The sequence below is a fragment of the Symphalangus syndactylus genome, chromosome 8 (genome assembly GCF_028878055.3).
Source record: "Symphalangus syndactylus isolate Jambi chromosome 8, NHGRI_mSymSyn1-v2.1_pri, whole genome shotgun sequence".
Lineage (NCBI taxonomy): Eukaryota > Metazoa > Chordata > Mammalia > Primates > Hylobatidae > Symphalangus > Symphalangus syndactylus.
The window spans coordinates 99,959,066-99,972,515 of NC_072430.2; the positions used below are offsets into that span (position 1 = coordinate 99,959,066).

At 35.4% G+C, this 13,450-nt stretch overlaps 1 protein-coding gene across 1 annotated transcript in view; it reads right to left on the reverse strand.

Annotated features, from left to right (window-relative positions):
• The window catches only part of DNAH7 (dynein axonemal heavy chain 7), a 380,869-nt gene that overhangs the window by 77,266 nt on the left and 290,153 nt on the right, over positions 1-13,450 (reverse strand). Inside the window, exons 50-51 of the mRNA XM_055290080.2 lie at positions 12,223-12,377; positions 1,713-1,903 (exon numbers count right to left, since the gene is read on the reverse strand). Coding sequence (XP_055146055.1) covers positions 1,713-1,903; positions 12,223-12,377 — 346 coding nt within the window. The remainder of the gene's footprint in view (positions 1-1,712; positions 1,904-12,222; positions 12,378-13,450) is intronic.

The following is a 13,450-nucleotide window of genomic DNA, read 5'->3' on the forward strand; positions in this document are numbered from 1 at the left end:
TAATTTGAAAATGAAAGCAAGTAACTGCCTCACTATGTTTTCTAATCCCTGTTTAATCAATCCCAGCAATTAAAAATAATAAAGCAGTAAGACACTCCAGGGATCTTAAGGGTTTTGATACTGAATCATAGGTCAGTTTCCTCCCCACAGTGCTTTATGACTCCTACCATAACCAGTTATTAGTGAACTAAAAATTGTTTATGTTATGTGTGATAGTTCCATGTATTTTACTGAACAGTAAAAAAGGTTTTCCATGTCATTTATTTAAACACTTTTCTCTAACAGAGCTCTGGGATTTTCTCATTTTTGCTTCCTTCTTTTTCACTTATATTTAAATGTTAAATAATATTGCTAATAAGTAACACTCATAGTAATACTATCTATTGGCTTTATTCTAAGCATTTTACACAGATTAATTTATTTAATTCACATCACTCTATGAGATAGATATCTTTATTATTCTCATTTGACAGATGAGAGAATTGAGGCACAGAGAGGTTAAATGAAATGTCCCAAATCACACACCTGGCAAGTAGCACCCGAATCTGTGGCCTTAACTACTACTGGATATTCCCTTCCCTAGCAGGTAAATACATAGTAGACATTTTAAAGTGTTTAAATAATATTGGATTTTAATTAATTAAAAATAGCCAAGAATTTCCATGTTTTAACATTCTGTTTTTAAAATTGAGTTCAAGGGTCACTCCATTTTCCCCTAGTCTTCCTGACATCCCTGAATGTCCACCCTAAATACATCCTCAACTCTGAGCTCCCAGGACACATTGCAGCTCCGCTGTGTCTTCCTAGTCACACAATTCGGTCACTTTGCATACACATTATTTATAAGATAGACCTCTGGAGAGCAGGGATCATGTTTATTCATCTTGGAGGGAATAAATTACACCGTCTCGATCCTTTCTCTGCTTCTCTGCAGAGAGATGCGTATGTTAATTTAAATATTTCCAATAAAGGCAAGTATTTGAATTCACTATATAACTCTTGCCTCTCTATATAACTTTCAAAATCTAAATAAGCATTTCTTAATGTCTTCTCCTGCTTGCCTCTGTAAATGAAAGCAATCCTTCACTCACTCATTCACTCACTCCACAAACATTTAATGAATGCCAACCAAGGCTAAGAAGTAGGACTAAAAACGGAATAAGGTGTAGCCCATAAACCTAGGAGCTCAGTTGCAGATCAACATCTCGGGACATTTTAGTCACTGACTAAAACTTTAAGCTAAATTTACTCTTTAAAGGAATTTTTAGTATTCTAAAAGAACAGTGATTGAAAACAGTTCTATTAAGTAATTACATAAAATCAGATAGCAGCAACCTTAGTCTGAGAAAGAAGAATGGAGTTCTGTTTCTGAATTTCAATTTCAATAATTAGCATATCATCATTTGTTACAAAGAAAGAATGTGGGTATACATCTTCTATGTTTAACAATGAAAATCTAGTAATCATTTGAACTGTAGAAACCTGATTCTGATGGCCCTGTCTTTTTTCGCAGCATGCTGAAGGCTCCTTTATTACTTACGTGTACTCACCAAAGCAACACTTGGAAATTATTATAGCAATAATTTCAGGAAACACCAAAATAAGGCAAAATCCGTTTTTCTTAGGAAGACTTGTTCTTCTTATGACTCAGGAGGAATATATAGTCACTAATTACAAAATCTGATAAAGAAACATTCATTTAATATACTGGCCTTTACTGATGTTTCAGGAAGATAATGAGGATTTCTTAACTTGGTAGTAATATAGAAGCGGAAGTCAGGTGCATATTCAATTGTGGAGTCCCCAAGCCGGATACACGTACTCCCACCCTGCTTAAAGGTTTGTTTCAGTAGAAGAGGTTCCAAAATAGGATCTAGTTCTTCGCCAACATTTTCTAGCAACACTGGAGTAAAATCAGAAAAGATTTCATGTTATTTTAAATATTGACTATAAACATTCAACCCTCCAAGTTCTTTCAGCCTTATAGATAAATTCTGTTCCTAGATATCTACAAAATTATTTTTGTCTTCTGAAAAGTATAAAGAAATAATGCCATAAAAATAGCTACATTCTGTGAGAAGGACTTAAGTGGTGGGTCTACCTAGTCATCCTGCCTGCTTCCCTTCTCCTGAGTCTTAGTCCTGCTGGGTGCATGCTGCCTGTCCTGGGGTTCACTGGGTGCCCAGGTATTATGGCAGTGAAGTTTATCCATCTGAGACACCAGAGAAAAGGCATTTCCAGTTGTAGTTATTTAAATTGTTACTGTATTTTTAATTATTAAGAATGCTTATTGTAGAACATCTGCAAAGTACAGGAAGGAAGGTATAAATAAGAAATGGAAAACTGCTCCTAATTAGATTTGCTTAATTACTCTACTTCTCCCTAATATTTTAATAATTGACTCATACAGTATGTAGATTGATAGAAAAATGACACAAAGGCCAGGCACAGTGGCTCATGCCTGTAATTCCAGCACTTTGAGAGGACGAGGCAGGAGGATCGCTTGAGTCCAGGAGTTCGAGACCAGCCTAGGCAACATGGCAAGATCCTGTCTCTACAAAGAAAACACAAGAATTAGCCAGGTGGCAGCTACTTGGGAGGCGGAGCTGAGAGGATTGTATGAGCCTGGGAGGTCAAGGCTGCAGTGAGCCATGATCAACCTACTGCCCTTCAGCTTGGGCCACAGAGCAATATCCTGTCTCAAACATAAATAAGGAAAAAAAAAAGAAAAATGACACAAACTACATATAGTATAACTGTTGAATAAATTATTATCTCTCTAGTGTTATTTATCTTTCTCCACACACAGCTGAGACTAAACAACACACTGAATTTTGCATCCTAATTATTTTTTTCACTTAACAGCATAAATGTTTCCCCATGTTATTGAAAACTCTAACAGCATGCTTTTAATCACTGCATAATAGTGTATCATATTAGTGTTCTCTTTTTTAAACCAGTGTTCAATTATTAGATGTTTGGATTGTTTCTTGTTCTGAATATTATAACAAGCACTGTATATAAAAAAAACTGCATTTCAGAATATCTTCCTCTGATAGCATTCTAGAACGGGAATCCCTGGATCAAAGATCAGTGTTAAGGCTACTGATATCTTTGCTGAGTTAAAGTCTTACATTTTGGTGTTTGGGGTGCTATCATAGCCAAATTTGGATGACGGCATTTTGTAGAAATCCCTCAAAGGATGGGTATACAATGTGGATGGGAAGCAAGGGGCTCAGGGTGCTGGGGTGACAGGTATTTGGATCTCAATTGCCACGAAAGGGCAGACATATTTTCTCCTTCCCACAGGTTACTCCTGGCTAAATGAATTGCTAAAATTGTCTTCTTGGTAATTTGCTCCATTGCTGAGATCTCAGCCAACAACCTGTCAGATTATTTTTAAACTCATTTTTATTTTCTACTTGCATAAAATGATTATTTTTCATGGTTAAATAATACGAATGCATCATAATGTATTAAATTTGTTAATTTTCTATTGTTTAGATTGCTTCTACTTTTATACTGTTATTAATAATGCCACAGTGAACATCTTTATGAATAAACCTTTGTGTTCATCTCTAATTACTTAATCAGGCTGGAGCCCTAGAAGTAGAATTAATGGTCAACAGTTATTAACATTTTAAAAGCTATTTATATTCCAAGTTACTTTCCTGAAAAGCTGTAGAGATTTCAGAGTTGCAATGAGCACTCATTTTGTCGTTTGTTTTTAAGCCTATTTTTATAAAATATCACTGTATTTACAAATGCTGGACACCATGCTGGAATTGTATTTTCTTGTCATCCTCATAACTGTAAAAAGCATGTTTTGCAGATGAAATAGGACAGGCAGTCAAAATAAATTTTTCAGTTAAATCAGCTAGTAAATGACAAAGCAAGGCAGGGACTTGAACCTGGCTGTCTGGCTCCTTCGTCGCTCTCTTAACCACTATACCATACTGTCAGCATTCAATAATGTATCTGTGACTTTTATTATTTGATAGGTAAAAAATACCGTTAAAATTTGTATTTTTGGCAGGGTGTTTTTAGCTGTTCTTTGGTTAACTAAATATTTTTTTCTGGAAACTGTATACTAACACACTTGACCATTTTTTCATTGTAGGATATATTATTTACAACGAGGTTCAGTGACAAGCATCAGAAAACCCAAGATAATAGCAACGACAACAAGGAGAAATTTATGTCTCATGTACAGGAGAGCCCAAGATAGTCAGCTCAAGGTTGAAAGGACGGTGTATCTAAATAGTGAGGGATCCAAGATCCTGCCATCTTGCAGCTTTACTATTTTCGGCACATGGCTTTGATCTCTTTGGCCAATATGGCCTTTTAAACCACATCCACATTCCATCCATCAGAAAAAAAAAGAAGAAATATCCTTTAAGGGTGTTTCCTGGGAGTCACAAATGGTACTTCCACTCTCGTCTTGTTGGCTAGAATACAGTAATTTGACCAAACCCAACCATAGTCATATGGCCATATATAACCACAACAGAGGTTAGAAAATACAGTTCTTTACCCTGGATGCAACGTGCCCATGTAACACAGGGGTGCTGATACTAAAGAGAAAGGTGAGTGGATGGCAGGAACAACCAGCACTCATTGCCACATGTGCTAGTTTAAAAACTTTATCTGTATTTTTAAACATTGTTTTAGCAAATATTTCCCCCAGTTTTCAACTTGTTCTTATTTAATTAATTAATTTATTTGAGATGGGGTCTCACTCTGTTGCCCAGGCTGGAGTGCAGTGTGGCACAATCTCAGCTCACTACAACCTCCACCTCCTGGGCTCAGGCCATCTTCCCACCTCAGCCTCCTGGGTAGCTGGGACTACAGGTGGGTACCATCACACCCAGCTAATTTTTTGTGTTTTTGGTAAAGATAGGGCTTCACCATGTTGCCCAGGCTGCTCTTAAACTCCTGAGCTCAAGCAATCCACCCACCTCAGCCTCCCAAAATGCTGGGATTACAGGTGTGAACTACTGTCTCCAGCCTATTTTATTTTATTTTTTTGAGACAGGGTCTAGCTGTGTCTCCCAGGCTGGAGTGAAGTGGTGTCATCACAATTCACTGTAGTCTCAACCTCCAGGCTCAGGCAATCCTCCCGCCTCAACCTCACATAGGTGGAACTACAGGCATGGACCACCAGGCTCAGCTAATTTTTTTTTTTTTTTAGAGATGGGGTCTTGCTACATTGCCCAGACTGGTCTCAAACTCCTGGGCTCAACGAATCCTCCTACCTCAGACTCCCGAAGTGCTAGGATTACAGGAATGAGCCACTGTACCTGACCTTCCACTTGTTTTTATATTTGCCTGTATTTCTTCTTATAATTTAACTTTTTGTTGTAGAAATTTTCAAGCCTTTCTCAAAATAAACAGTATATAATTGGTACCTGATATACCTACCAATCATCCTGCTTTAGGCCTTGTAAATTCGGCCAATCTAGTTTCATCCATTCCTTATCTAACCTGGATTATTTATAAACAAATTCTAGATATCATAAAACTTCAGCTGCAAGTATCTCTTGAAGAACTGTTTAAAAATGGATACATCTTAAAAAATTAATAATTCACAGTTTTGTCAAATATCAAGGCAGAAAATATAATTCCCCATTGTCTTAAGGTATTTGGATTACAGTGTTATGGCTTAAATTAGCATATAAATAAGTTTCATAGGTTGAAACTTTTTCTTTTCAAATATTGTTTCCAGGCCGGGCACAGTGGCTCACGCCTGTAATTCCAGCATTTTGGGAGGCCGAGGCGGGTGGATCATGAGGTGAGGACATCGAGGCCATCCTGGCTAACACAGTGAAACCCTGTCTCTACTAAAAATACAAAAAAATTAGCCAGGCGTGGTGGCCGGCACCTGTAGTCCCAGCTACTCGGGAGGATGAGGCAGGAGAATAGCCTGAACCCAGGAGGCAGAGCTTGCAGTGAGCCGAGATCGTGACGCTGCACTCCAGCCTGGGCGACAGAGCAAGACTCCGTCTCAAAAATAACATATATATATATATATATATATATATATATATATTTTTTTTTTTTTTTTTTCCATTGCATATTTGCTTAGGACGTCCTTTCCCATCAAAGGACTATGTTTTCTTTTAGCACTTGTCTTCTCTTTTTTCTTTTGTATTTAATTTTTAAACTCATCTGGAACATATTTTGGTGTGAAGTGAGACTCTGACCTAAAATATTTTTCCACAAAGCCAATTTTCCTAATACCACTTGCTGGTGTGATGTATCATTTTTCTGTTGGTTTATAAGGTTTAATTTATAGTGCATCAAAGGCTTACATATATTAGGGTTCATTCCAGAGCTTATTCCAGTTAATTGCAAACTTACTCTTCTGAATGTTTTGTGGCTCATTACTCTCTTTTCTTCTAGGTTAAGTATTATTTTCTAAACATTTATTTCTGAAAGTTTACATCTTTACAACTTTCAGTTTTCCTGTCAGAGAAAAAGAGCTGTCGTACTTAAGCCTTCTCTGGTTTTTCTGAAAAGTTTTGTCTTTTTCTCACTTTTTATTGTTAAAATTTCTCTAGGTTTTTATTTTGTTGTTTTGTTTTGCTTTGCTTTCTATTCACTGGTTGACTATAAAAACTACCAAAATAGGTGGTTCTCAGTTGTCACTGATTTAATATTCTTTTTGGAATATATCTATTCCACTGAATTTTTAAATTCTGATACCTTTCAGTTAATTATCTTTAGTTGTCTAGATGAGGTATATTATTTATAAATATGATAATTTTGTTTCCTCCTTTTTTGGTTTTTGTTCAGTATATCTGGCCCTACTAAATCAACCATTTCTTCCTTTAAATGTTATAGCACCTTCATTGTTTCTTGTTTTATTGCATTGAAAACAACTTTCCTAACAATGTTAAACAATAACAGTGATAACAGATATCAATTTCTCATTTTCACTTTTACATGATCATATTTTTAAAATCTAATTTGCTCAACCATTTTGAACCAAAATTCTGTTTAAGGAAGATTATAACATTTCAGTTTTGCTTATTGCCTCAACATTTATCAATATTTTTACATAAAATCTGATATTTAATGTTGGCTAAAAGTAACTATATATTTTCATCCCCTACTCACCCTAACATTTTTCCTAGTTTTGAAATGTAATTAAGAGTGTCTATATTAATATATGTAAAAATCATTTTTGAAGCTAAAATATACATTATGAAACTTAAATATTACAGACTTGATTCTTTTCCTCCAGTTTTGAAAATTTATTGCCTTATTGCTAGAATCAAGTCTTAATCCTGTTAGGAAAGATATTTGTCGTGTCTTGATTTCAAAGAAATATATCCTTAGTACTGAATATTTATTATATTATGCGTCTCACTGGAAAATTTTAAATTTTTTTAAAATTTAAAGCATTTTAAATTTTTTTAAAATTTAAAGCATTTAAAATTTTTTTAAAATTTAAAGCATTTTAAATTTTTTTAAAATTTAAAGCATTTTAAATTTTTTTAAAATTTAAAGCATTTTAAATTTTTTTAAAATTTAAAGCATTTTAAATTTAAAAAAAAGAAAAAAATGTATAGGTACATGAATTACCCAGAATGCTCTCTTTAATTTCGTCATTTTATTTTGACTCCTTTAACTTATAATTAGATCAAAATATATACCATGTTAAAATTATAGGAGCAAATTCAAGAGACAGACTTCTCTTCATGTTTCTATCATCAAGATTAACAATTTGCTGGTTTATGTTAAAACCTCATTTCTCATTCTCAAGCGCCAGACATCACAGTATTTGCAAAGCTTATGGGAAATCAAGACTAGGAATCCAAGCACACAGACACTAATATTTTTGAGTAAGGCAGATCATCATCTCACTCAAAACAAACAGTTATCCTTAGCAACAGAAACATAACGAGAATTAAATGTTCTTTTCAAATTTCTGTTGCATGTAGGACATTAAATAATGTCGATTTTTAAGTTATGAATTATCTATATTATCCCATGTGAGACTTAAATTAATAGAAAAAAATCTTCTTCTACAACTTATGTTCAACTCTTCAGCATATTTTATCAAAAGTAGACTCAACAATTACTGAGCACCTATCAGGTGCCCTTAAGCAGCTTGTAGAAGAGAAACAAATGGTTATGCACATAAAATAAGGGCAATCATGGAAATTCATGAAAGTTTCAGTGTTGGTACTTCACTGGAGGGGTCGAGATATCACAGAAACAGAGGTATTTGAGCTGTATCTTAAAGGATGGAATTTAAAGGAATCCACCAGATGGATGGAAGAGCAAAAACAAGCTAAGAGATTGAAACAATGCCATGTTGTTTCAATGCTGGCTGCTCCCAAGTACCCTGCACTCCCATCTTCTAAATCCTCATTTTGTCTGTAATCTCTTTCTGCCCCTTTAACCTATAAGCTTCATGAAAGTAAAGACTGAGTCTGTCTTATTCTTGCCGTTTTTAGTACCTACCACACTGCCTGGTACATGGTAGTTGCAAAATAAATGTTAATTAAATGAATGAATGGACAAATAAATGAGCAAATGAAAGAAACATTAAACTGGAAGTAGTTTTGTATCCCTGGTTTGTTATATACAAGGGGGAAAGAAAGTAACGTGCTGGGAGATGAGAAAAGTAAGGAAGGCTCAGATATCATAAATTCTGCTGTTGATACAAAGATTTTTTTTTATAGATTCAATGGAAAGTCATTAAAATATCTTCTCTACAAATGGATTTATCAGCAATATTTGTATGATTAGTATTTTATGCACACTTTATCCATTGGCATAGCTAATACAGATGTACCTTTATTTTCTAGAACATTGGCTTGCAAACTTTTTTTTAAGCAGCAGAATACTTCTTTTCAAAGAGGATCTTATCATAAACTGCAATATAAAAAAGAAAAGTGAGACCTACTCTGGTTGAAGTAGAGGCAGGCAGCTGAAGAAGCAGGCAGCTGAAGCAGGCAAAAACTTCTGCCTGCTCAACCCAGGCTGCCTGTGAGGAACGATAGATCAAAAGCCACTGACCCTGAAGAGGCCAATATCTAAAGATAACTCCTTAAATGGAAGAGTCTTTATGTCGTAAATGTATAACAGTAACCAATTCTTTTACTTGATGTTTAAATATAGAAATAGCTTTAGAATCTGCCATCTAGCTCTCCTTCCACTAAGGGATTAAAACTTCACTCTTCTCTAATGACTAATGTTAGAAAGCATTGTAAATAATCATTAGCATTTAAAAAGTATTTTATTCCAAAAAGTAGGTTAAATCAACTGAAAGAAAATCTTGCTTGTGTAACACAGTAAGCACCAGACAAAGAAGACTTAGGGACTAGTTTCAGCACTCCTCTTAACTGGCTTAATTAGCATATAGTATGGTGATATGATATACACATAAATAGAAACGGGACATCCATCACTAACCCTTATTGGGACCAGTATAGTTAAGGGGTAGTTAACTACCTTGGTTAAGCCATTTAATTAACATTCTCTAATACCTCACTTACCTTTTTAATAAAATGAAGTGGCTGGAATCACCACTGGATTTCAAACTTTTCTGGCCACAACTCAAAGTAGGAAATACATTTTAAATATTGACTAAGTACATATATATGCATATAAAATTTAAACAAAAAATTTCATGAAATAATGCTTACCTTTATACTATGCCTTGCAGCCAACTATATTCTATTCCTTCCTACTGCATCTTATTAACAAAATATTGGTCATGACCCACTAAATTGGTTATCTCTCCCATGGCTGTGACCCATACTTTGGAAAACACTAAACTGATAATCTCCATGGCCCTTTTGTGTCTAAAATTATGGAATTCTAACATCAAGATTTGTCACTGACATCACAGAAATCTTCAGAATGTCAAGCATACGGTAGATGCTCAATTATCATTTAATTGTCTTTTACTGTGTCAAGGAAATTATTTGAATATTTAAATTAACCTAGGTAATTTAAATTACTTAATGTTTTGGGTTTTGTTTTTGGTTTTTTCTTACTTTTTTTTTTTTTTTTGAGACAGGGTCTCACTCTGTTGCCCAGGTTGGAGTGCAGTGGTGTTATCATAGCTCACTGCAGCCTTGACCTCTTGGGCTTAAGCCATTCTCCCACCTCAGCCTCCTGAGTATCTGGGACCACAGGCACATAGTACCACGCCCAGCTAATTTTTGTATTTTTTGTAAAGGTGGGTCTCACTATGTTGCCCAAGTTAGCCTCAAACTCCTGGGTTCAAGTAATCCTCCCATCTCGGCCTCCTAAAGTGCTGAAATTACAGGCATGAGCCACTGTGTTCAGCCTACTTAAAGTATTTAAGGTGCCAGTTCCTTCAAGAAGTCTTCCCCAATTCCTCTGAATTCCTATAGTACACCATCTGTGCCTTTCTTATTATATCATACTAAAATATGATACACATAAATCATAAAGTAAATGCTCAACAAAAAATAAAAATTGATCAATAGACACCACCGTAAGTATCCAACATACAGTAATTTATTTTCTTCCTCATACTATATGGTTAAAGTATAGATGGGGAAACTGAGTCTCAGGAAGGTCACTGAAGCAAACACTGAGTGACAGAGGCAAGTACTCTGAATTCAAGGCCAGTCCCCTACCCATTAACTACACTGATTCCAATAAGAATTAGTGATGTAATTTTATTACAGTGATGCACACACACACACACATATATCTGATCTTACTGTAAAACAGGCAAAATATTTAATAGTAGAGATCATGTTCCCCTTTTCTATGTAACTCCTATATCACATTCTATATGCTAAGAACATCAATGAATGAAATACCAAGTGTGTATGTGTCTGTGTCTATTACATAAACACAAAATTTCATAGGTAGACTTAGACTGTCTTCATTTCACACTTATTCTACTAGAGCCTAAAACTATAATTAATATTTTAAGACTAACTCCCTCTTAATATGCACAAATAAGGTGTCTGTAAGACTACCTGGAATATTTATTATGATTCTTCCATATTATATTAGGTCTAATAACAAGTGAGACCTGCGTACTGTCCTGGAGCTAAATAGATTGTAGTTTCATAAGTGCTTACCTTTATTTGGTCACGTAATAGTCAAAATTGGATGGGCTACATGAATTTAAAGCATGACTAATAACCCCAATTTACTCAAATCACAAGTTTTCTGTTTTTTGTTTTGATAAATGTGATATCTACATAAGAGCTATATTGAAAAATCTTTGTCGTGTTTATAATCTCTTTATTTTAGATGGCAGATAATAACCAGGCACATAAAATCTGTACTCTCCTCTCTGCCACTTCTTGTATTTTATTTATTTATTTATTTATTTATTTTTATTTATTTTTTTTGAGATGGAGTCTCGCTCTGTCGCCCAGGCTGGAGTGCGGTGGCACTCTCTCAGCTCACTGCAACCTCCACCTCCAGGTTCAAGCAATTCTCCTACCTCAGCCTCCTGAGTAGCTGGGATTACAGGCACCCGCCAGCAAGCCTGGCTAATGTTTGTATTTTTAGTAGAGACACGGTTTCACCATGTTGGCCAGGCTGGTCTTGAACTCCTGACCTCAGGTGATTCGCCCGCCTCAGCCTCCCAAAGCGCTGGGATTACAGGCGTGAGCTGTGCCCGGCCCTCCTCTCTGCCACTTCTGTAGGGTAAGTTGAGAGAGGAATACATAAATAACTGAACTAGAGTTATGTTAAAATACTATTGGCATATATCAAGTGGCCCTTTTAAATGCAGAATTGGAGATATAATGAAAACTAAAGGGAAACAACAGACAAAAATTAAAACAGTTAAATTAGGGGAAGCATCACAAATGAATCTTGAGACAAAACCTCCTAACCTTCTGGGAGGTTTGTAATCTTTAAAATACTCATTTGATTAATTATCATTAAATAATGAAAAATATTAACAAAGTCACCATTTAAGATGAGTCTGGGCCAGGCGTGGTGGCTAATGCCTTTAATCCCAGTGCTTTAGGAGGCCAAGGAAGGCAGTTTGCTTGAGCCCAGGAGTTTGAGACCAGCCTAGGCAACATGGAGAAACCTCATCTCTACAAAAAAAATACAAAAATTAGCCAGGCGTGGGGGCGTGGGAGTGTGTGCCTGTAGTCTCAGCAACTTGGTAGGTTGAGGTGGGAGGAACGCTTGAAACAATCTATATAGTTTTGGGTTAATTGTGCCCTCTCCAGGCAGTTCTGTAATGTATCTACATACCAGGAGTACCAAACTGGATGCAATTTTCCAGAGTCCTGACATAGTCAGGTTCACTAAGTTTAATCACATAAAGACTATTGGCTTTTTCCATGTTCTTGATCCATTTATTAGCCTGACTTTGAGGATCTATCATCAGAGGCCACCTTCTTGCATTCCTGAAAAGGAGGAGAAAGATGATGCTGGTCAAGCCATGATTTGTTTCTACACTATTTAATCATGTTCACATCACAGGTCACTTTTTAAAAGTTTGCCCTTTATTGTAATATTTTACTTTTTAACTTATGAGAAACTATGTTCTTAAAACAGAGACGTGTAGATTGAGTGGGCTACCTGAACGGCAACTACAGAAACTGTCCTGCAAAGTTAACACAAGTTATTACAGTCTTTTTGGAAAATTACAATTTCTAAATGTTAAATTACACTTTTGAAAATATTTGCTGCTCTTGCTAATTATGTCACAGTGACAACCATTAAGAGGACTGTGTTGGAAATAAGGAAACTCCAGTTCTTCACTAAGCCCTCCCATTAATGAATCATGTGACCTTGGATAAGTCACTTCGCTTCCTTAGTTCCCACCTGCTGTCATTTGTACAATAAGGAAAGAGGTTTGGAATATTATATCTCAAAATCTAGACCATTAAAGAAATAACAGCCTAACGAAAAGGTAAAAGGCATAATTTTATATCATTTGAACTTCATAATATCCAGGGACACTTAAGTGTTAACACTATTGTTGACCCAATCTTTGCTTCAAATACTTGTGTATTTAGTGCCATATATGTAGTTCATTACATATTTGCTTTATGATAAGAACAAGGGCAATATCCCAGGAGGAACCCAGTTTATTTTCTAGGGTGTAGTGAACAGATGAGTTCATCAGTATCTGCAATTACCATATGATATTCAACCACATAGCTTTCCACCTTGTGTGAAATGTAATTGACAATAAAATCACTATTCTTTTTCTTTCTCTTAGACGTTTCAATCAACACAAGCTATAATCCTGGCCAATTTTCTAAAGATAACGCCACGTCCTTCAAAAGTGAGCAGAGCATGAGAAGTACAACATTTTAATGAAATTAAGTAAAAAAAACAAAAAACAAAAAACAAAAAACAAAAGTGAGCAGAGCAAATTCATTTAGGTCATTAGAAGAGCAAGAGGAGAAAATAAAAGGTGACTGAGGCAAAAAAAAATTGAGAAGAAAAAAAGGGGGATATAACAGGATAA